We start from the raw sequence: 24,033 nt of genomic DNA, 5'->3' as shown, positions 1-24,033 counted from the left end.
CTAAACCATGGTTTAGTTTTAGATGCAAATTCAGTCATTTTATTTTAGTATTATTTTTCTGAGTATTCCTCTGACCTCAGCAGTTCCAGGATGAAGGATTAAACGAACACACTATTTGGGTTGACATAGTCTGAAACTTCCCGCAAACAAGAATCCAATGGGAAGGAATACTATATTTTCAGTGTTAATTTCCCCCCTTATAGTTCAGATGTTTAAATTCCACATGAAGATCCTTACTTAAATATTATTTTATCATACAGTGTTTTATAATTGGAGTTTAGTGTGATTCTGATGTTTTAAACGAACAGCTTCCCCAGGTATTGAACAATTTAACCTACCATTATTATAAGTTGAGCACCCTGTTCTGCATTAAATTCCTGGCTTCTCGAAGTGATCCTCCCAAGTAAAGAAAAATTATTTGAGCTTTTCCAAGTGCAGCAAAGAAAGAGGAGGAAAAAACCCCTCTTCTGCTGTGGCTCACATGCTTCTTAAACCCATTGGCAGGTTGATTGCTGGGAGAGAGAGAGAGAAAGAAAACAAGCAACCATGACCAGTGTATCTGTTTATGCTTTCCAAGGAAGCATCTTGACCCTTCAATCCTCAAGCACCTTCAGTGACATGAACCATGCTTCAACACACCATTAAGTATACTTCTGCACAATTGGGCATTGGAGCACCAAACTCACATGTGTATTTATTTATTTATTTATTTAGAGTGTTGGTGCCTTGCACATGAACCAGACAAGACAATCCCTGCCCACAGGCTTATACACACACACACACACACATATATATCACACAAAGAAAAGAAACAAGGAGGGAAGAAGAATAAAGTAAACTCAGGCATCAGTTCTTAGATAAGTAGTTCTTATAGGATGGATGGAAGAGGGATAAGCAAGGTCTACAACAGATGAGTATATAGCCAAGCCCTAGTGAATATAGGAGCCATGACAAATGTGTAAATGAGACAGCAGGTATATCTGTTTTGGGGGATGAAACCCATTCCATGGTTCATAGAGATTTTGTGTTTATAGAATTAATGTTAGAGTTTATAACCCCACTCGGCATATTTCTAGATTTATTTCATATATATCTGCATCTTAGTATGTAGGCTGCATACACACCATAAATTTAAAACACATGACTTCCCCCATATAATTTTGGGACCCATTGTTTGTTAAGGGTGCTGGGAAATGTGGCTCTGTGGGGATTAAAGGACAGTTCCCAGAATTAGTTGGGGGATGTGTGCCTTAAATTTATGTTCTGTACTCAGCCTAATATTCCTGTGGAAAAAATGTAGCAATTAGTTTACAATGGTGTGCAAAAAAAAAAAAAAAGTTTGTATTTTTCTGATGCAACTAATCCTGCCAAGCTATATATGAGGGAACAGTAATAAAATTCGACAATAGTTTTTGGTTGGAAAGTCATGATTAATGACATCTACTGAAATGATTAAAAGAAATCACTTTTACATTCTTTGACCTTACTTAGCACTATTGACATGAAATTAACTATAAGTAAAAAATTCTTCCTCCCAAAGCAATTAAAATAATAATTTCTACCTTAATAATGGATATGAAATATTTTGCCCTTGGTAATCTAGTCCAAGCTGCAAGGAACCACAGCATTTTAATTTTTCATCAACCTTTTTTTTGGGAGATGGCCAGAATTTTTTATTTTTAAAAAAGTTGATCAGATCTCTTTCATTCATAATGGCATTTACTTTGATCAAAGGGGTGATGCGTATTCTGCTATACCAACTTAAGATCCTGTTCCTGTGAGCTTCTGTTAACTCCATACCTCCCACCTCCTTGTAAGGTTTATAAAGGAATGTGGCAAAGTGCTTTAAAATTGTTCCAACACAAGTGTCTGAAAAGAATTGGTATGGAGCATTTGGAGCTAGGGCTCTTGAAGCATTGTCCTTTTCCAAATGTTTATCTTCTATAAATTATTTGCTTATTGCAATTCAGAAATTAAGTAGGGGCAGCTAATATATGACTACATATTTGCATGAGCTATTTGCAGGATTTTAGTTGAGATTCCCTCCTGGGTTTGGATCCCATGCATATCTAACATGGCTTGAGTTTATTCCCCTGAGTTACATTTTTTTCTGTAAAGAGCTGATTAATACTTCCATCTTTGTTGTAACCCGATATATATTTTTTTCTGCTTCCCCTTACGTTTTTGGTAAAGCAGTGCTTTTAAATAACTTTGTGAACTTTGGGTGTATTTAGCCATGTTTTGGAATCAATAAATTGATTCTGCAGGCAATGAACATCTCATCCACCCGAATACCTGTTTTTTCAAACAGTAGTTACCAGTTGTTGGGTGTACCTTGTTCCCTTTGATCCTTCAACAAATGTTTTGAGAGAAGGCATATTACGTAAGCTGGTGACCCTTAATTGACTGTCGGTAACCCCAAAAGGAAAAGCAGCCAAATTTACTGTGTGCCAATAAGAGGTAAAATTAAATTGTGTTTTACTATATGTTGATTGTGCTGGAAAAACTGCATCACCTTCATTGTTGGCATTAATCCATTAATAACACTGAGCTCATTATATGAACCTCTTGCTTTGCTATATTATTGGAGCTCTCTTTCATTTTATAGCTGGCTTAAGTCCTGCTGAGATTCAGCAGTTATGGAAAGAAGTTACTGGAGTTCACAGTATGGAAGACAATGGCATTAAGCATGGAGGGCTAGACCTCACTACTAACAATTCCTCTTCTACTACCTCCTCTACCACTTCCAAAGCATCGCCACCAATAACTCATCATTCCATAGTGAATGGACAGTCATCAGTTCTAAATGCAAGACGAGACAGGTAATGAGATTTGCTTTTTCCTCTGTCATGAAAGTGCGTTCTTCATAGTTATGCTTCACACAATAATTTCAGTATTGAGCATGATGAGTTGCTTTGAATATGATTCAGGGAAATTGTTGATTAACCACAAAGAGAATAAACATAAACTTCCCAGTCCCAGAGTTAGGAGATTTGTTACTGAACATTGACTACAATATTTTCCGGGTAGCGCACTGTCTTATGCAATCCCATACATTTCTACTCTGAAGTAAGTCCCACTGAGTTAAGTGGAGCTTACTCTGAGGTAAGTGCATATAGGATTGCAGATATTAAGTGGCGAACATGGAAGGTAGATTTCACCCACTAGAATACAGCAGTCTTATTTATTTTATTACAACATTTCTGTCTCTCCTTTCCTCCCTGGAGTTCAGGGCTGCATCCCTGGTTTCCAGCACACATATACCCAATTTTATCCTGACAGCAACTCTGTGGGGTAGCTTAGGCTGTGTGTGTAGACCAAGCTCACCCAATGAGCTTCATGGCACATGGAATTGAAACTTGGTCTCCCTGAACTCTCCAATTGCTATACTACACTGGCTCTTTTTTCATGTAGGCAAGGCTTGTCTAAGAGGTATGTACAAGCCACGCTAAAAGCAGCGGAAATCCTAGCATTTGGTGGATTGGTGCCAATACATAATGGTGTGCTGTTGGTGGTAAATAGCCAGCCATTGTTCATTTCCAGACTATAAATAGTTTGTGGACATTGAGTTATATTCGGAGGCACTACTCTGCCTGAGGAAGCATCTTCTGATGCAGATGCTCCTCTGAATCCAATCCATTTAATTTAATTAACCAAAACGTCTCATTCATTTCTGTGGAATTTAAGTTACAATCCTAAGCACACTTGCTAGGGAGTTCCACTGAACTCTGTGGGACTTTCTTCTGATTAACCTTGCTGAGGATTTCACTGTCAGTCATAAAGAAGTTTATCAGAAATTGGAAGCCATCTTACTTGTGAGCCAACCCATCAGAGCAAAAGTGGTTACACTGAGAGATTGTTGAAGATAAGAACTACAGTAGTACCTCTGGTTACGCACGCTTCGGGTTACAAGCTCCGCTAACCCGGAAGTAGTTACTTCTGGTTGTGAACTTTGCCCCAGGATGCGAGCAGAAGTCGGGCACCGGAAGCCCCATTAGCGAAAGCGCGCCTCAGGATAAGAACGGTTTCAGCTTAAGAACAGACCTCCGGAACGAATTAAGTTCGTAACCAGAGGTACCACTGTTTTCCATAGGCAATCAAGGGAATTTTTTTATGGTTTAGGAACTAAAGGAGTTGCCTTGCATAGACCATTGGCCCAACTATCTCAGTATTGTCAGTGTCTCCAGCTGTTTTTGGCCTACAACTCCCATCACCCCTAGCTAGCAGGACCAGTGGTCATGGATGATGAGAACTGTAGTTAAAAAACAGCTGGAGACCCAAGTTTGGGAAACACTGGTCTACACTGAGTGGCAGTGACATGCCAGACAAAGGACATTGCCTGCCCTCCCAGGGGATGCTAGGGATTGAAACTGGGACCTTCTACATGCAAGGCAGATGTTCTACACTGAGCTATAGATTCCCCCCATACACTTTTTTTGCAGAGGGTGTAATTAGAATTTGTGGGTTGCATCTATCATTCTCTTTAAGCTTCCATAATATTACCTTTCATTATTTTAAAATGATAACATCCAGAGGTAATTTTCATTTTGGCATTTCAATTAAGGTTGCTAGTTGATGATACGTCAAAGGCAGTGGTCGATTTTTCTGGAACAGAGAGCCAAACTGCAGCATTGTGGAGGGGGAAAAAAGAAATTGTCGCTGACAATTACCTAAGCAACTGACTTTCTCCCTCCAAAAAAAATGAATCCAGCATATAGTTGTTTGGATAAACAACATCAAGCAACTTGTGAGAACACTGCCCTGGGATAAAAACATTACTTAAGACTGCAGACCCCAGTATATTGATTTTATGAGTAAAAAGTAAAGAAAAAACATGCAGAAACATTTGTAAGTCTCTGTTGGCCATCTTACATACTTCTCAGGAAGAACTGATCCATTCTGGATTATTTATTTATTTATTTATTTATTTAGAGGGGGGAGGAATTTTAAGTTGAGCTCATATGGCAAAATTAGCATACTGTAACATACAGTCATTTTTTCATCCTTTATTAACCGTCATCTTTGGCTCTATTCCTTCTCTAATTAGAACATCATCTATCCTTGGCAGTTGAACTATTCAGCAGAACGATTAGATTTTTCTGACTACTCTGAGCTGAATTGACCTGTTTTGACCTGTTTGTCACTGATCATAACCTGACAGGCACTAGAAGCCTCCTACTATTATGGCTTTTGAGATGAATTTGACGCCGTGTTCTTTTGCCACAGCTCATCACACGAGGAGACTGGAGCCTCTCATACTCTCTATGGCCATGGAGTTTGCAAGTGGCCTGGATGTGAAAGTATTTGTGAAGATTTTGGACAATTTTTAAAGTAAGTTGGGGCTTTTTTATGATGCAGTAAACAGAGTTTAGTAGGTATACAGATAATCCAGTAAAACTCAGCCGTAAAGTTATCGGATGTTTATGGCTTATGTGCCAAAACACCAGATCAAGCCAACTGGAGAGGATAGAATCATTAGCTTTCCTTTCACGTTAAATCATTTCTTCGGGCTTTTTAGTGGCATGGTGCTTACCTGACCCCTTTGCCAAAATGTAACCTCAGAGCATCTGTAAAGTGCCTTTTGATAAAATAATGAACAGAAAAAAATACATGCAACTGTGTGTATTGGCATGTAATCTGTAGAAAGAAATGTGCCTCTTTAGGCTGTCCTTTTGTAGCAATAATTCGCAGTCATGAGAGCACTTATTCCTGAGCGAACTCGGTGATTTCAGTATAGCTTACAAAAGGGTCACATCTCTAGTACCGATTCATGGGCTCCGAGCCAAAGTTCTTCGGAGGTTCCAGTGCACTCATGGAGCTCCAGAAGGAGCAGGCTTTCTCGCGAAGGTTCACGTGCAAATCTTTCCAAACGCTAATCCCACGGAAAAACCTCCACTTACATAGGAGTGGGAGTGAGGAGACTGGATAAAGTTAGATTTCAATTTATATGCTGCTTTTCCACAAGGAAATGACACTCAAGGTGGATTTCAGTACACAAAACAACCCAGCAGTAAAAACAGCAGATGATCAAGCTTATCAATTTCAGTCCGGCTTACAAAAGAGTCACAGCAAGAAGAGTCCCTGGATCAGGCATAGAACTTTATAAGCAGACCAAGAGCCGGTGACCTTCACTGCAGCCACCCTCCCCACACATAACGTGTGTGAGAGAGGTTGCAGTGGTTTGTTTCTTGTTTGTTTAAAAAGTCCAGCTTCCCCATGCCACACTGAAGTCTGTTTTTACATATCCCCTAAGTCTAAATGAGCGCCTCACCATGTGGCAAAGTGTGAAGGCTTGCCGCTACTTAGAAAGGTGAAAAATCCTCTCCATCTTCTGGCATGTTTAATTCAGAATGCAGCCAATATCTGTGCGACACTTGTAAAATTAACTGTGAAAAAGTGGGGCGTGGCACCTTAAAATTGAAAAGTATCCAGTTATTACAGTGAGTATCATAAACCAAGTTTGTGGCAATTTTGTAGCATTTTCATTCTGCAAGGACTTGAGAGGGGCTGAGCCCAAACGGCGTGATCTCTCGTAGGAGAGGTGCACAGGGCTTTAGTGTACAAAGAGTCCTAATGGAACGTTATAGATAGGTTTATATAGATGAGTAACTTCACAAGCTGAGGCTCTTATGTTGTCATGGTGCAGCTAACAGGGTGAATGAACTGCTTCATGCTTCATCAACAATTAAGTTAATTAGCTCATTTGAAATTGTGCTGCTTTGTTGCCAGGATGTTGGTAGAAACATCAGAAAGGCCTGTTTACAAATGGTATAGAACCAGACTATGTAGAAACAGCAGCTTCACAACAAGGCAAAGATGTACCACATGTCTTTATAAGAAAACTATAAATTTTTTTGTATCTGAATGCTTACATTGAATATATATACTCATCTATTTCAGAGTAGATTATGTTTGCTTTCCTACTTCATTTTACTTTTTTTGTGGAGAATAGGTTTTAGGTGTACTTTAAAGAGTACTTTTACAGATTTTTGCCCAATTTTAGAAGAATACACTTGATCTGTACTATTTCTGTTTGTAGATTAAAGAGGTTACTGTTTGCGTGTGGGATTTATATAAGCTGCTAGAAATTATTCCATGCGAAAATAACCTACATACTGCATATATTGTTCTAGGCATAATTGATACCAAGAGTTCTAGCCAACTTAGCTGCAGCCTTTAGCTCTCCAAGCAAAACTAATTTTTATAAATACTTCCATCTTTCCAGAGTCTAGTGATGTTAATGTTTCTCTCACTGCTTTCACAGTTGTTTTGTAGGTCCCTGGTTTTATAATGCACAGTCCCTCGAAACACTTTGATTAACAGTAATGTAGTTCTTCTATATATATATATATATCATCGTTCCCAATTTTTCTAAACTGTGTGACCCATTCAAGGGAACATCCTGAATATTCTTGGGTCAGGCCAAGAGGCTCCAGATTCTGTCCTGTAGCCTAAGCCTATCAAATGTGCTTCCCTTTCCCATATGCGCTCTTCCATACCACCTGTTTGATAATGTCCCTAGGGCAATACCTGGTTTTCAACATTGCAATAGATCACCAGCTAAACATCACTATATATCACAATGTCTGAAATAAGGATGGAACGTTGTAGAGGCACTGACTGGCTTCACGGGTTTTTCCACATTGTGATTTTTGCATAACGCACACAAACACACACCATGATTTGTGTTATATTGCCATGTCAAAAATTATGGACTTCAAACTGGTTTTGTACAGTATATTGTCCAGCCCTAACACACATCATGATTCGTGATATATTGCCAGGTCAAAAATTATGAAACCGATATCACGAGATGGACTTAAAACTGGTTTTGGATTATACATTGATATATCACCCAGCCCTACTGGGAGTTGCTTTGGGCTGCCAAGCCAGGGGGCAGTTACCCACACCTCATGTACTATATACCACCCAGAAGCCATGACATTTGCTCTACACCCAACAGAAATGCCACTTGAGACCATTGTTGTAGACGTCTTTTAGACAGAAATACAAAGTCACAGAGATGTAAACTTCAGCTTCTTTCATTTGAAATACTGTGTTGCGGTAGTCTTAAAGTCTGAATCCCCTTGCCTTTAGCCCCCTTAGTATTCTTCTGTGCTCACACTGCAAAGCCCCATTTCAATTAAAAACCTTTTATTTCAATTCAACTTCAACTTTTAGACCCAAAGAATGACTATTTTTTTTCCAATCCATTAACTTTATAGGGGATGACAGAACTAATGGCAGTAGTTTTCGAGACCTTGCTCTTAGTCTAATCTGTGTAAGAATGCTGTAGGTTCTGACTTGGAACAGTGTGGTACTTGTTAATAGAGCTAATGCAAGTATACTGTACTGAAATAAAATATTCATAAGGAATGCTACCCAAATCTAGTTGTGTGTCTATTTCTGCAGTATTCTTGTGACAAATTTGAAGTGGTCTCTGATATATAAGGTGAACTCTAACTTGTGTTCAGAAACCAGTTTAAGTTGATGCCTTCGTGCTTCATCTTTTTTTCCTTTCTTTTACAATAATAATAATAATAAGCTGTGCTGAGGCATTTGAGGAGGAGGATTAAGACAGAAAACACAGTGGCTTTGCTTCATTTTTTTAATAATAGAAAGGATTTGGAGTGAAGTGAAGAATAATTTACAGAATATGACTTATAGCCATGAAAGGTTTTTTTATACCTTCATTTTTGTCCCTCCAGAAGTCAGTATGTTGATGATAAATATAAATTATACTTCTCTGCGCTGAGGTGTTTAGAATTTTGAAAATTCCACCTTGCATACAATCGAAAAGATTAATGAGATTAATATTACTCGCCTGTTATTTTCAAACAAGCATAGCTGTCTTTCCACATAATGTCATATCAGACAGACACACTGCCATACAGTTCCATACTTTTGATATCATGAAGCTTGGATGGATATTCCCAGCCTTGAGAAGTTTTGGGGTGATTTTCAGCCTTGATGAAGTCGTGTAAAATTACAGTTACTCATGTGCATCTGATCCACTGAACAAAAGCAATTCTGTAAAATTAATTCTTTCTGGCAGAGAAAAGCATCAAATTTTAAAGTCAGGTCAGAAAATATTATTGCCCAACTGCAGAGAGAACAATTATTGAGCAGAATACTGAGCAATGAAGAAAAGTGATTAAAAGACTGCCAAAAATGTTTAAGAATTTGTTTGGAATTTTACTATAAAACAGGTGTTGACAGAAGCTAACCATTTTGCCGGTTGCCAGGCAAGGAGCCCCAAAGATCACTAAAAGCATTTAATAGTAGTTCTTCATTACTGTCTTATAAATGTCAGAGCGTAATAACATATGACAAAACTTTGGTGTATTTTGTCTGCAAAACTAATTATCATTCCATTGGTCCTAAGTCAGTTTGAGTGTAGATGGATTTGACTTTTAGAGCTTTAAATCAAAAGGTTTACACTATAGCATTCCAGCCAGCAGACAAGCGTACTTTAACCTGCATGCAGCAGACGCCAGCGAAACAAAACATGATCTACCGTACAAAGACAGGCAATGTTTTCCTCTATAGAGACAGAATTGTTAGTTTTGAGGAAAGGGAAGGGTGGAAAGAATGCTACAGAAGAAGACAGGGCAGTTTACCAACAAGACCCTCAAAGGGGGCAGCTCAATGCAACAGAAAGACTAATATAATTTAATTAGGTATCAAACTTCATATGTGCTTTTCTTTTAATCCAGAGAGAGAGAAAGTTTGAAATAGATTGTTGCTATACCCTTACTCACATCTTGTGTCGATTAGCTTTGGCTTTGACTAGTCTGCCTGGTTCCAAAATTATGACCTCAAAAAGGCATTATTTGAACTTGTCAGGATGTTGTTTCTTGGGGTGACAGTGCCATCATCCTTCAGAACGAAGACATCTGACACAATCTGCTAAATGAATAGTGACATGCATTGAATAGTGGCACACACACAAATACATTTTGTATTTAAACTCCTGTCAGTGTTTAAACATTAAAGCTCAGTGCAAAATAAATCATACACTACTGATGGGCAAGTGAAACACGTTGCTAAAACCGTCTCTGACGCTTCAGGATTTAAAGGTCGACCCCCGTTTTTCTCTTCAGAAATCAGATAATTTGCAATGAATTCAAGATTCTAATGTCAAAATTCATTTAATAGTTTGTACTATTTCAGGGTAAGCTGGCACATACTGTGTTATTCCCTAAAACCTATGGGAGATCGGTAGACAAATGGAAGCAGGTCATTTTTATACTTTTTTGTTTTTGGTCAGGCTCCATCAAAAAAAATTTTTCCTAATTGTTTCCTTAGAAATTTGACTGCATATTTATATTTTTCCATGTGTAAGTCTGGCAAGCCTGCACACAGATTCATGCAGTTTTGAAAGAACATCAGTCGACCACATCATTTATTCCATTTTGAAAACAAAAATCAATATACCTATAAAGTGACCCATAAATTAGAACTGGCTCACACAATGTTTGTTCAGTGCTGCCTTTCTGAAGGCACCCTTTGCATTTTCCCCTCACCTCTCTGTTTGAACTGCAGTCACAGTAAGAGGCTCATTAGGGGACATTAGGGACTGAGGCTCACCAGAATTCCAGCGCTTGCTTTGCTCTTATTAATGCATAGTAGAGTAGAATGCATTTAAATATTTCATAGGCATTCAGTAATTTGTGTGTAATCGCCTTGTTAGCAGACCAGTAGAAGTAGAACAGGTCTGTGAAATGGTGTTGGTGATTGCATGGGTAATTTACAGACCTTTGCCATCAGAAAGAGCATTATTGGGGGCTAGAATGAAGCTGTGAAAAAGAACCAGCAATAAGTCAGAGTGGGGGGGGGGGAAACTTAATAAAGGTTTTGTAACAAGCATCTTCAGGGATAACAACCCACTTGGTTCTTTTTGAAGCAGCTATAATTTATGACATATGCAATATATCAAATGCATAAGATAGTATTATGGAGCATTCATATGAAAAGGGTATTTGCAACATTAGTTCCAACTTCCTGCAAGGGACATGATTAAATGATTAATGAAATGTCCCTTTGCATATGCATTTTGAAACAGCAATTAGGCACTGACTGAGAAAATCCACCAATCCTCTCATTTTTCAGTATTATCTCATTCTTGATTTATAAATCATAGAGAATTTTTGAACAGCAATATGTACCTGAGATGGTTGTAAAAAGCATAAAAGAGAATAATTTGAGTGTAAAATAGTAATAAATACATGAATTCATAATTTAATGTTAATTTCTAGCCTATTTATTTAGTCCCCTTGCATTGTGTTTATATCCAGCACTATTTCTGTACTTTGATTGGCATAATTAAGACGGGGAAATGAATAGGCCCCATTATTTTACATATCACTGGTAAACAATAGCAAGGAAAGGAGAAGAGAGATGTGGCAGAGGTATGTATGTGTTTTTCAAGTTCTCAGTAATCCACTGGAGGCTGTTCTATAAATGATCATTGAAGGGCTGCAAGCTAGCCTATAATTACAGGAAAGAAAGTGGCAGCTCTGGCATTTCATAACTATGTGTCCTCAAAGTGCTTTGTGAGTTTGTCACCAATGATAATTTAGATAGAAGCTCATTACTGAACATCACAACACTTTAAAAACCTTTCGCCTTCATACAGGAGAATAAAGGACTATTTTAATGGCAAGGTTCTTTTGTGTTCCGCTGAAAAATTCAATCAAGACGAAACCTCATTGACTATTATTGTAGTCTACAGTCGCTAGCCTAATAAAAGCAGCACAGATAAATTGAATAGGTCTCTGAGACTTGAGCACATAAATGCAAACATTTTGCTGGTTTTTAGTTCTTTAAATATACAGGGATGAATTGGAACGAAAAATCTAAACACATTTTTGCCCCGATCCAGCTAGATCACAATGTATGCAGATGTCAGTTTCTTTATGTGTGAATCACACCACTGGACTGAAAGCTTCACATGCACTTTCCATCTCTAATCCTCAAGCTGGTACTCTGCATATGGAACCCTTATTTAAAAGCCAAGATCCCTGGGATTAAAGAGGCGAAGGTGGTAGTGCTGTGTTCAGTCCCCTTCTCATATGCTTTGTATACAGGATGCCCCAAATTCATTCTTTGGAATCTCCAGGTAGGGGTGGGAAAGCCCCACCCTGTCTGAAAATGTAGAGAGCTGCTGCCTGTCTGTGTAGTCAAGTGTTACACCAACCAAGGCAGTTTCACTACCCCTTTTATATCCCAAAACCCACTTAGTGTGGTTTTAGCTTTTTAAATAGGGTTCTGTGCGCACATCATTGGATTAGAGTCTTAGAGCATGCTTTTCCAGTAGTGTCTGAAGTAGAAATGCATTCATCAGGTATTGTTATTCTATTTCTAGTTGTCATTCCCGGGCTGTGTACAGGACAATCATTTCACAATAACCGTGGGAGTGCCTTCTTCCCCCAGAAATAGTGTAGTCATATTAGAACTGTGGGAGCCTCACTCCAGGGCGGTATGGGGGGATGTTTGTTTGCTTCTTAATTCCTGATTTCAGCTTATTCTCCATGTTCCATGCAATGCAACAGACTAGTGAAAATGATTGCAAGCATATTCTGGGCTACTCACATTCACTCCTAAGGGGTTCTAAGAAAGAGAAAGAGAAATGTTCTTGAATGGTGAGGTATTTCTGAGAGGGAGAGGTAGCATACTGCTCTTTTTTCTTTTTAAAGGACTACCTGTGTGAATATGTGGATAAAGACCCATCCTTTCATGTTCGTAAATGCAAGGTAAAAAAACAACCCTCTCTAAAACAAAACTGCTCCAAACATGGGAGGGGAGAGAGTATTCCTCAAAATGGGCACTGTCCAACAGGAGTCCATGACAAGTGCACCAACACTTATTCATATTGACGGTAGCGGAGCTCTTTGATCTGCTGGCTACTAGTTTCAGTATTTCCAAATTGCTGCTTTAAGCGCTACGAAGAATCAGTTTGACCAGGGACCTTGCAAGATGGAAAACCAAAGCATATATGCTGCAAGTACAATGCCACTTGCAAAATATATCCACCCTATATCCCACTAGCAGGGTTGTGCACAAATTTAGAATACTCTGAACCATGGGTAGGCAAACCGGCCCAATCGCCTTCTAAATCCGGCCTGCTGACAGTCCGGGAATCAGCGTGTTTTTACGAGTAGAATGTGTCCTTTTATTTAAAATGCATCTCTGGTTTATTTGTGGGGCATAGGAATCTGTTCATTCCCACCCCCACCCCCAAAATGTAGTCTGGCCCCCCACAAGGTCTGAGGGACTGTGGACTGTGGAAAAGTTTGATTCTGACCAGATGCTGTGTTGTCTGCGATAAACAAGATAGAAATTAATATTGGGCTACTTCCAAACACAACAGCAGTTCCTTGTTCTTTCTCATTACTAAATAAAATGTTATGTTCTAAAGGGGTTCACCTTCTACTTATTTATGTGAATAAACCAATAAGTATGCTTACCCAGGGATCAGAGCTACCAGACACACAAGAAGCAACTGAAAAATTAACACACTGCATCTGAGGAGTTAATTAACAGAAATGTGCATCTTGTAAGAAAGATGACAAGAGATGTAATGTAGCCACTTTCAATTGAAACTTAAATTTAATGGCATGGGCATGATTGTGACATATGTTTGTTTTATCTGTTACCATACAGCCTGAATCCATAGTTGCCAAGGACAAAGGGTCTCACCCCCGCCCCAGCCATCACCTCCCTGAAAATTCAAACCCCATATGGATACTTTTCAAATCTGCTCTGGAGTGTTGAGGGACCCCCAGAACACACTTAGGGGGCATGTGGGGAGAGGGAGGGGCAACCCTGTTGCACAGTCAGAAGTCTATACACTAATGGAACTGCTTAGTTAGACACTACTCAGTATCTCAAATCTCCATGTAGCTATTGTCAGTACACAACTCTAGCCTGCAGGTTCCAGTGTCTCCTCTCAACTAATCTTCTCTGTCCTCTGTGTGTACAAATATCTTTCAAACAGTTTTAAGGATTCAGGACTCATGTGCTTGAGTTTTCTGAGTATTGCACGCTACATGCAGTATCTATGCAAGACAGGGTACTTTTAATCCAAAAGAATGAATAAAGAAAGGCCTGTTGTAGTAACAAATACTACCCATAGCTGAGATGCTTGAGGAATTTAATTTCTGTAAATTTCTGTGTCGAGTGCCCCAGTTTGCATCTCCCAGACTAGTGTATGGTTTGGCCCATAAAATCCTTTGGATTTTGCACTTCCCTGAATTCTTCTCAGCTCAAATACTGCACCAAAATGCATTAAAATATGTGTCTTAGGGTAGAAACATATTTGGAAATGCACACATGGAGGTCAAATGCATATTTAAATATATATTATTGGATATATTAATTATGTATCTAAATACAGATTTTCATGCTGATGTTAAAAATGGAGCTTATTGCAGAAACAGAACAAAAAAGACTTAGAGATGAACACATGTAAAATTAACACTGACTGGAATTAGGTTGATCGATCCCTAGTTAAAAACAAATGATAATTATTATAGAATACAGTTAAGTGCCATCTTTAATTTCAATATGTTTTGTACAGTTCTAACTGTTCCCTCAAAAGTGAGGAGTCAAGTCTTTTAAATTTTATTTATGCTGATTTTAAGCATGGGAAAAGTTAGTTTCAAAGCTATAAACATTTGTTAGAAAAATCACTATAAAAGGATTTCCAGCAAACTTTGGTTAGTTGTAAGAGAAGTAACTATAGTTTGTGATCCTCTCTGGTTAGAATATGTTTAGGTGATTTTTTTTTTTTTTTTTAGTGCTCATTAAAGTGAGGCTCAGAATAGTACTGCCTGGAGTTGAACTTAGTTCAGACAGGTTCTGTTTCAATTCCCCCACAGACCACTGCCAGGGTACCTCTGCCCTGACCTTTGGCATTCTGCTATTTTAGTCCTGGGATTCTTCTAAGGAGAGACTGACAAGAGTACCAAGTTACACAGGGGTTAATTGAAATGGCTAGGTGTCCACTGGAAACTTAACTGAAAGTAAATCCACTCTAACTTCCGTTGATGCGAGTTCCTTTTGTTTCAAGCCAATATAGATTCTCTCTACTAAAGTCTAGCATCCTGCTTACTCTCTAGTACATCCTCACAACTAATCTTCTGCGTTCTCTACCTTGCCTTAACAATGTTACCTATATCTTACAAATGTGGATCTTCTTGCAATTGATATTTCTGCAAATATAATTTGATCTGTGTGTGGATATCTGTTTAGCTAGCGCTTGGTTTATTTAAAAAGGGCAGCAGGAACTAGCCTGTTCTGAAGACACCTAAACTCCTTTTTCCTAATTCCAACACATGAGCAAGCTGGCTATCATTGCTTCACATTCTCAGAGGCACTCTTTCATTTGTCACTTCGGTTGCCTTTGACATTCCCAAACAGATTCTGGAGGTTCCAGTGATTCAAGATTCTGGAGGGTGGCTCAAATCTGGCAATGTGCTTATCAGATGTTATTCATAGAAACATTTTACAAGTTTATGACCTTGTTTTTGCAACCAGCTCCACTTCAGCCACCTCATGCCAACGTTCTCCCTCGGTTGGGGAAACATCTAGCAAGACTCATTGGGTTTTCAGTAACATTGACATCTAGCAAAATAACATATTAAATGAATAAGGTGCGAATCCTCAGCTTGTTTACTTCCGAATAGACCCATTATAGTTGTAGCTCTATTCCGGAATATGTGTTGTAGATAGTTATACTGTAACTAGCTGTATGGATGACTTCTCATGACAAGAATCAACCTGTCATAGACATGAGCTTTAGAAAATATCCTCAATTTCCCAATTGTTCCCAGAAAATAATGAATCTGCAGACTTGAGGTGATATCTAACTAAGTTATACTCAGAGTTGACCCACTGAAATCAGTGGACTTAAATTACTACTGTTATTGATTATGGATATCACCATTGATATTTCACACTGGATATCATCATTGATGTTTTACAAGTCTCTCCCAAGTAAAGTTTAGCAGGATGTTGCTGACTCTGGCTTGACATCCCCTAGCTTCAGAACCAACACAGGTCACATGTAAGCTATTTTGAACATTGACTGGATATCCCTAAGCATGAGCACCTGGGCCTGTGTCCCAAGTTTATTTCTGAGTTACTGCAAATTAATCCTCTCCGTCTCACCCAGGCTACAAAAGAGGTGTTTGGGCCAGTGCCAGATTAAACCCTGTGGAGGCCTCTAAGCAGTCGAAATCTCAGGGGGGCCCTCACAAATTATCGCCTTTTACGTTTTTGAGCACACTAACTCACAGAAAGCTTCATATCTGGAGGTTTCTTGTGCATGTGCTCTATTGGGATAACATTGATCTAAATAAACTTGATAGTAATTTTATTTCAAGATCAGATCAATATTATTTTGAACCGTTGTTGCAGGGCCCCTAAAAGACCCATAGATTGGTGCCTGCTCTGCCTATTTTGTAATCTGGCACTGTCCTTGGCCTTCACCTAGGGGCCTCCTGGGGCTCTTTCTTTGAGCTTATAATTCCCACCCTTGCTCCCCATGGACTTCCTATTGTGGTAGAGCCTCAGTTCTTGTATTCACTTACTGGCTGATGGCTCAGGGCTGTAATTTGAGTGCAGTGGCAGCACTATTGAAGCGGAGGATGTCCTCTGAACGCATCTATCTCCAGAGCCAAAGAGCGAGGGAATTGCAACCAGATGATCATGGGAAAGGAATGTTTCTGTTTCTGTTCTGCTACCTAATAATAGTAACAACATCAGCAAAAACAATAGATGGGAGAGGTGACCCATCTGCTGAGGTGGAAGAAGGGTTGCTGCTTTCTGCACACATCTGCATACAAAGAAAGATGTGGAACAGTTTTGGTGTGTGTACAAGAGCCTCTCTTCCCCAGTCCAGTTCCCTACAAAAGCACCCTTAAGAAATTTAAGCCCCACTCAGATGAAACAGAATGTTTATGATTTTGTTGGTTGGTTGGTTTGAAATACTGCCCTTCACAGGGCACTTTACACTATAAAAACACAAAATACTAAACACAACAACGAGAGCGTTTAAAAACCATGTGCCATTTCAAAGCCTTTGGCTGCTACACATACTGCAGGCTGATCCAATAGAATGAATCATAGAACTGTAGAGTTGGGAAGGATCTCAAGGGTCATCTCGTCCAGCCATCTGAAATGCAGGAATCTCAAATAAAGTATCCATGATAAATGGCCATCCAACCTCTGTTGAAAGACCTCCAAGGAAGGAGAGTCCACAATCAAGCCTACAGCACCCGGTATTCCCATGCGGTCTCCCATCCAAGTACTAACCAGGCCTGACCCTGCTTAGCTTCTGGGATCAGACGTGTTCAGGGTAGTATGGCTATAGACAAAACCTTTGTTTAGTGTGCTTTTTTTTGCTGGGTCTTTCTTCATTACTTTCTACCTATTTTCCTATGTATTTTCTTCCTGTTGCTTGTTCTTGTTGGGTCTCTTTCCATCTTCTCACCCCTGCCCCTATTTTGTTTCTGTTCTTTCTTCTCATTTTCTTTCATAGCACCAACCAGTATAGAGGTTCTTCCTCTTCCCTGAAAATCAGGTATATCCAGGCACATATGTGTGTGTGTATATGTGTATGCAAGGAAGAGGAGGCAGTGGAATGTGCTGAGTCTTGGATGAAAGTCTGCTCAGAAATAGGTTCCATTGAGTTCAGTGGTGAAGGCTGCTTTAGAGCTATTCCAATAAAGCTGCTGTTTTTCTCTTGACCCCCACTTGATTCTTCTCAGATTCCATTGGTATGTTCTCAAGAGCCAGTCTTCCTTCAGGACTTGACAGCCTTATCAGTCTTATCACTTCTGGTCTTATCACACAGACACCCACAAATAAGGGGTGGGCTTTTGAAAAAGTGATCCCACATATTATATGACATTGAAAACAAGAGCAGAGCTGAGTTGAGATTGTTAGATATATGAAGCCAAATTTATGTTTTATTAGAAAGCCAAAACATATTTAGGTATATTGGGAATATTACACTTTAGTTGTTCCCTTTTCAGGATGAACTCAAGGCAGAATATAACCCACTCCACTTACCATCACAAAAAACCCAGCGCAGTAGCTTAGGTTGAGAGGCAAGGTGTAAGTCCATATTCATCCACTGAGCTTCATGCTTGAGAGGGAACTTGAAGCCAGGCCTGCCCTTTCCAAGCTTAGCACTGTATCTACAAGCCACTGGACTATGTTGGCCCTCAATCAACTTGTTAAATAGATGACAGCATAAAAAGGCCATTTTAGCCTATTACGCTTCTTAAAGTCAGCTTTCTCTGGAGACCACTGCAAGCAAAGCTACAAGCAGATTAGTGTGGTTCTGTTAAGAGGCTTCTGGGTATTTGCTTGCTGGAGAGAAGCTACAAAAGTTTGTTGTTCGTGCAAAATTGTACTGGCACATTTAGCTTCTCTGCATTACATTGCATTTCAGCATTATACAACATTATAGATTAAGTTTTGCTTTGATACCGTAAGTCTTCTGTGGCTGTGTTTACCTCTATTGTCACTTGCTTTGCTAACATTGTCAGTGTTAAGGGATGTAGTGCAGCTGTCAAATTTCTTGTCAGTGGAGATTTATGACTCCAACATGCATCACACATACAAGGGTATACAAAGTATTGGATACTGGGGGCAATAGTTTCTCATCCATGCCTATGTTTCATCTGTCTGTATGTTTTAGTCATTTTTATTTAAAAACCTATGCCCATATTTATTAGATTCAAAATCACCCTGCCATATTTATTTGGAAATCTGAGAATAATTTGGATTTGTATCACATTAACCCTCCAACTGCTAAGATCTTAATTACAATAATAAATCATAGGCATAGTTTAAAAATATCTGTAAAGTGCAGGCCAGACTTCTGTGATGTGTCACACAGCAAATTAATACATCAATTAACTTTCTATCTGTTTACTGTAATTTCGAGATCAGTCATTAGACCATGATTAACCATAAAAAATAAAAAATAAACTGTTCTACACAGCTGGTTGTTCTTGAAGCATTACACCTGCTTCTAGAAGGAAATTATGATTTTACTCAGAAGCTTGAGAAAGCAAGTTAGAGAAATTGTCTGTTTTCATTTGTAGACAGGGCCACTTGTGATTTTTTAAATACCAACTTTCCAGGGAGAAATCTCAACATGGTAAGAGTTTTGGACTCTCGTGCCTGTCCCAGGAATGGATTATGAAGTCAGGGAGATTCCACATTCAGATGAACACAATATAGCACAGTTGTTTTGTTACTTTAAGAAGTTGAGCCAAACCAATGGCCCATCTAGCTCAGTATTGTCCACATCAGAGATTCTCAAACTTTCTACCTTCAGGGCCCACCTGAGTTGACTGAAAATTACAGAAACCCACCAGTCACGAAATGGTGGTGTGGGGACAGAGCCAGTGCTTAAACTGGTGGCAGATGGGGGCAGAGTTTAACATTATCTGCTGGCAATCACTGCAACACTTTCTACAGATATCTAATTCAGCTTTGGAAATTGCTAATTCTTTGCCACAGTGTTTTCATTGTGGCAAGGCGTTCCACAGCTCAGCTTTCCTCAAGCAGATATTTGTTCTGTAATTATTGTGACTCGGCCTCCCCATTTTAGGCAGAATTTGGTGATCCAGAGGCTCTAAGTGGCAAGGGCTTCTTTTATTGTTTTTGTTTCCTCCCCCCAGTGCTAATTTTCTAGAAAAATAGGTTCTGTAACTCACCCTGAACGCCTGCCTTGTTCTCTTAGAATGCCAATGGCACCCACCTGAGACGTGCCGGAACTGAGTTCCAGCAAGTTCCGGCTGAAAAAAGGCCCTGCCTCTGGAACTATTTTTTACTCAACCCCAGTTAATTTCTTCTCACACTATCCTTTCATACTCAACTTGTACTTCACCTCTGCCCTACCCCCAGCTGTAAATTTCTTTAATCCATCCTCTCTGGTCCTTTTGCATGCACATCTTTTGCTTATAACATTCTCTTAGCCCCTTCCTTTCTATTCCCAGACTGTCTGTTAGTTAATAATAGTAAATATTAAACGTTTACCTCCCTGATTTCTTTTAGTACATTCTCTGGCCCTTCCTCTCAGTAGTCAGGGAGGCTGCATTGCTCACCAGGCTTCCCAATACTGAATGTTACTGCTATTTACTGAGAGATGGAGGGGCAAGGGATTGAGGGTGGGTGATGCAGGCATAGTGGTGCAGCCAATCCAGTACCATTACAGTGTGCTCCCTACCATATTGCCTTTCTTCCTCTCAGTGGCCAGCCGCAATGCTTGCTATTGGGAAGTCAGGTGAGTAATTCCACAGCGGTTGCCACTGTGCTCAAGACTGTTATTGGCTTAAGATTTCTCCCTTGAAAGCCAAATATAAATTACTAAATATACTGCTGTATAATACCTGACCTCTTCCATCATTTCAGATCAAAACAATCTCCGTTTCTATATATATATATATAAACCCTCCATTGGTCTGTTCTTCCTTTAATCCCTTTTCTCTAAAGCAACCCAAGAAAATAAGCCTCATCATACAGTTCAGTTTTCATTGTTTTGCACCACTCATTTAAATAGGCATTTTTGCCAAATTCAGGAGGATTAAGGCAGTTGTAGAGAACTCGTAGCCCTCCTGATTTTGTTGGACATCAGTGTCATCAGTCCTAGCCAGCATAGCCAGCAGTCAGTGATGACAGACATTGGAGTCCAACAACATCTAGAGGGCCACATGTTTTCCATCCCCACTATGAAGTAGATATGATCATTTTTGTCATTTAGAGATGTCTTTGCGACATTGCATAGTTCCTGGCATAGTTACCTAACCATTTAGCAGTTGACACAACTCCATAATGGTGGCGGTGGAAAGAGCAGCAATTGAATTCATGGTTTTAGGCCTGCTTGAAGATAATGGTGTGAGAAGCCAATGAGGGATAATGTTGAAATAATGTAGAATTCCTATTTACAGTTCTCACAGGTGAGACATGAGAGGAATGATACGGTATATAAAATAAATGTGAGATCTTTGACACTTGCACATTTTCATACACCTCCTATCTGTGTCATGTAGCCCAGTGATGATACAGAGGTTTGTATCTAATTTAAGTTCTACTCAGTGTAGACACGCTGAAATTAATGGACTTAAATTACCGTAGTCATGGCCATGAATTTCAGTGGGAATCCAATGTGTAGAACTAGCATTGGAAACAACTCATAATGTCCATTTGCCTAATTCAAACTAGGGGCCTTTGTATACAGCCGTTAGTGACACTTCCACAACTCAAAACTCCATTAATGTCCACCCAGTGGTGTTCTGTGGCTGTTTGGTAGAAGAAACAGCTTCTGTCATTCCCAGTTACCATTGCAGTTTTGGACCATTGGATGAGAGGGCAATCCTGTTGTGTCTGTTGCTTCTTAGGTTGAGTTGCTTGAATTAGCTTGTCTATGACTACCTCTCTGGTAAATGAAAACTCCCTTTCTCTGTTAACAACCAGGCCGGGATGGGGGCAAAAAGTAAGGTTCAGGAGATTTATAACAGCCTCCTAATGTTGTGTTGTTTTTATTCTGTCTTCTTTTACTAGGCACCTTAATAATGAACATGCATTGGATGACAGAAGCACTGCTCAGTGTCGGGTGCAAATGCAGGTGGTTCAGCAATTAGAAATACAGGTTTGGGAAAATCTTCTAGAAATCTTTGACTTCCTTGAAGAAATATGATTTGTTCTGAATTGATTATTATTAATTAGAATTCATAATTTACTATTAATAAGTTCTGACTTATTGTTTTATAAATTTATTTTATAAATCATAACAATCATACACAGACTGTGAGTGTTTGGGAGCATATCCCTTTTCACATTATCCCTTTTGTTACATGGTGGCTCTCCCGATGGTGCTATTTTTCTCAAATGTGAGCAGTAGCTATCCACAGCACAAATGGCACAAACCCTTTCAGACGTTACCCAAAGTATATATTCTGTAAAGGTTGCTAACTTTAAGCACAACAAGGAAAGATTTGGGGCAGGTGAGAGCTGAGTGGACTGGACAGTAGACCAGTCAGTACCCTAAACTTAGGAAGAATTTGGATGACTTTGGGGGGAAGTTAGATTTCAGGAACGTCAGACAAAACTTCAGACAAATTTCAGATGTCTGCAATTTCCTGCCATATATGCTTAAGGTGGTCTGGCAAAATTAGGTTTAATAATTTCATCTGTGTAGCACAGGCCCCAAAATAGTGGCACATTTAAATGTAATTCGTCTAATTCGTCTAATTTAATTCGTAAGTTTACCTCCTCCCATTTGTTCCAATACAACTTCTAAGGTCCACCAAAAATATCCTCTTAATGAGGCTATCTCTATGGCACATTCAGATAGCAAGGGCAAGGGCTGCCCTCAGTGAGTGACTTCCTCTTAACACGAGACTCACTGAAATCTAAGCCAGAAGCATTATAACGCCTGGCTACTTAGACTCGCCTTTAAGTTCACAGCCAAGTGGGAAACTGAATATTTACCGGTGGGGAGCTTGCTTTAGTTACCTATCCCATACCTTTGGAAAGGGTGAGCTCTCTCTCTATATATATACATATGCACACAGAGACATTTGAAATTACTGCATATGTTTCTCTTTTATACTTTTTTCTGGGTCTAACAGAAAATGTAAGCCTTCATCGTTATGAACTTGGCTGAAGAACAAGTTTTAAAGATTAAGCTTTGAGATTTGACTCTCAGAGGCATATTAATTGTTTTCAGTGTATTCAAATTAACCTTTCTAGAATATTGCTCTTAACGTCTTTATCTTTGTGCATGATACTTTTTTGTCTTTGTTTTTTATTATGGTATGTATTTTTGTGTTTTTATATTGTAAACCGCCATGTGATCTTCAGATAAAGGGTAGAAATTTAAAAAAATAAATTGATGATGATGGTGGTGGTGATAGTTTTGGGAAGTTTTTAAAAACTTGCATAATTATTCATTTCTGTGTTTTAAATAACTGGGTGCTCTTGGAATCAGAAACAGATTCTTCTGTTGAGTGCTGTGAAAAATCATTTGAGAATTGATTATAACAAAACAAAAAAAGGTGTGTGTGGGGGGGGGGGTGTAAATAACCCTGATACGTTTTCTGAAGCATGTTGAAAGGTTTCTTAAGCAGCTGTTTACCATTTATAAAGGTTCCGCTGTGATGCGAAAGGCCGAACAGAGTTTCTGCTTGCAGGGTGACCAATTATGAGTTCCTTCCCCCCCCTCCCTTTGTGTGACTGATAGAAAAGTAAGGTCCATCAGTTGTAATGAGACCCAGTGCAGTGTAGATGTCGGCTTAGTGGCAGAGTTCAGCATTTCACACTGCCTGGTCCCTGTCACTCTATTGAATTAGATTGATGATGGCAGATTGCAGGGGGCACTAACTGGACCTCGGTGGGAATGGATGAAGTGTGCAGACAATCCTGGCAGGCACTGTGCTACAAGGACCCCTTCACCCCTTCACAGTTGTTGGCACTACTCCATTGCTATCAGTGTCCACAGGATTTTTAAAGAGACACTATGGGCTGCCTAATTTATGGTCCTGGTAACTTGTTACTGTCAAGGCAATGGTGACCTCAATTCTCTTATTGACAAAAAGATGAAGTATTATTTGTTTTCCCTGACCTTTTAAACACGAGGAGGAAAGCTATAGGTGGGCTTCTCCCCCGCCCCGACCCCCAGAATTGCCAAAGTTGCCTTTCTTTGTACATACGTTGCTGCTCACATATAAGGATTTGATATGCAGGAACCATTACCCTACAACAGCCTCCAATGATAAGATGTAGCAGACGAAATAAAATAGCTGTATTAGTCATTTCTAAAATGCTTCTGATCTCACTCTTTCTTTAACAGCTTTCTAAAGAACGGGAACGTCTTCAGGCAATGATGACCCACTTGCACATGCGACCCTCGGAGCCCAAGCCATCTCCAAAACCTGTAAGTGCATATTGCTTTATAAACAGTAAATAGGCCCGTGAATGTAACAGACTAAGAAAATGAACAATTTAGTG

General features: G+C 39.3%; 1 protein-coding gene across 28 annotated transcripts in view; it reads left to right on the top strand.

The window, feature by feature from the left end:
- FOXP2 (forkhead box P2) overlaps nucleotides 1–24,033 on the top strand; it is a 345,911-nt gene that overhangs the window by 284,018 nt on the left and 37,860 nt on the right. For 16 of the 28 annotated variants that reach the window (XR_014502095.1, XR_014502096.1, XR_014502098.1 and 13 more), the window contains 4 exons: nucleotides 2,609–2,822; nucleotides 5,227–5,331; nucleotides 21,586–21,673; nucleotides 23,876–23,959. Coding sequence is in view for 22 of the 28 variants with exons in the window: in XM_083399658.1 (XP_083255784.1) it covers nucleotides 2,609–2,822; nucleotides 5,227–5,331; nucleotides 21,586–21,673; nucleotides 23,876–23,959 (491 nt within the window). In the remaining 6 variants the exon portion in view is untranslated. Of the gene's footprint in view, nucleotides 1–2,608; nucleotides 2,823–5,226; nucleotides 5,332–12,698; nucleotides 12,756–21,585; nucleotides 21,674–23,875; nucleotides 24,008–24,033 lie in introns of those variants that run through there. The other 12 variants (XR_014502097.1, XR_014502100.1, XM_083399672.1 and 9 more) reach the window with 2 other exon arrangements.

This window comes from Podarcis tiliguerta, assembly GCF_965153285.1.
Source record: "Podarcis tiliguerta genome assembly, chromosome: 10".
NCBI classification, from domain to species: domain Eukaryota; kingdom Metazoa; phylum Chordata; class Lepidosauria; order Squamata; family Lacertidae; genus Podarcis; species Podarcis tiliguerta.
This window is presented reverse-complemented; position numbering and strand designations above follow the sequence as displayed.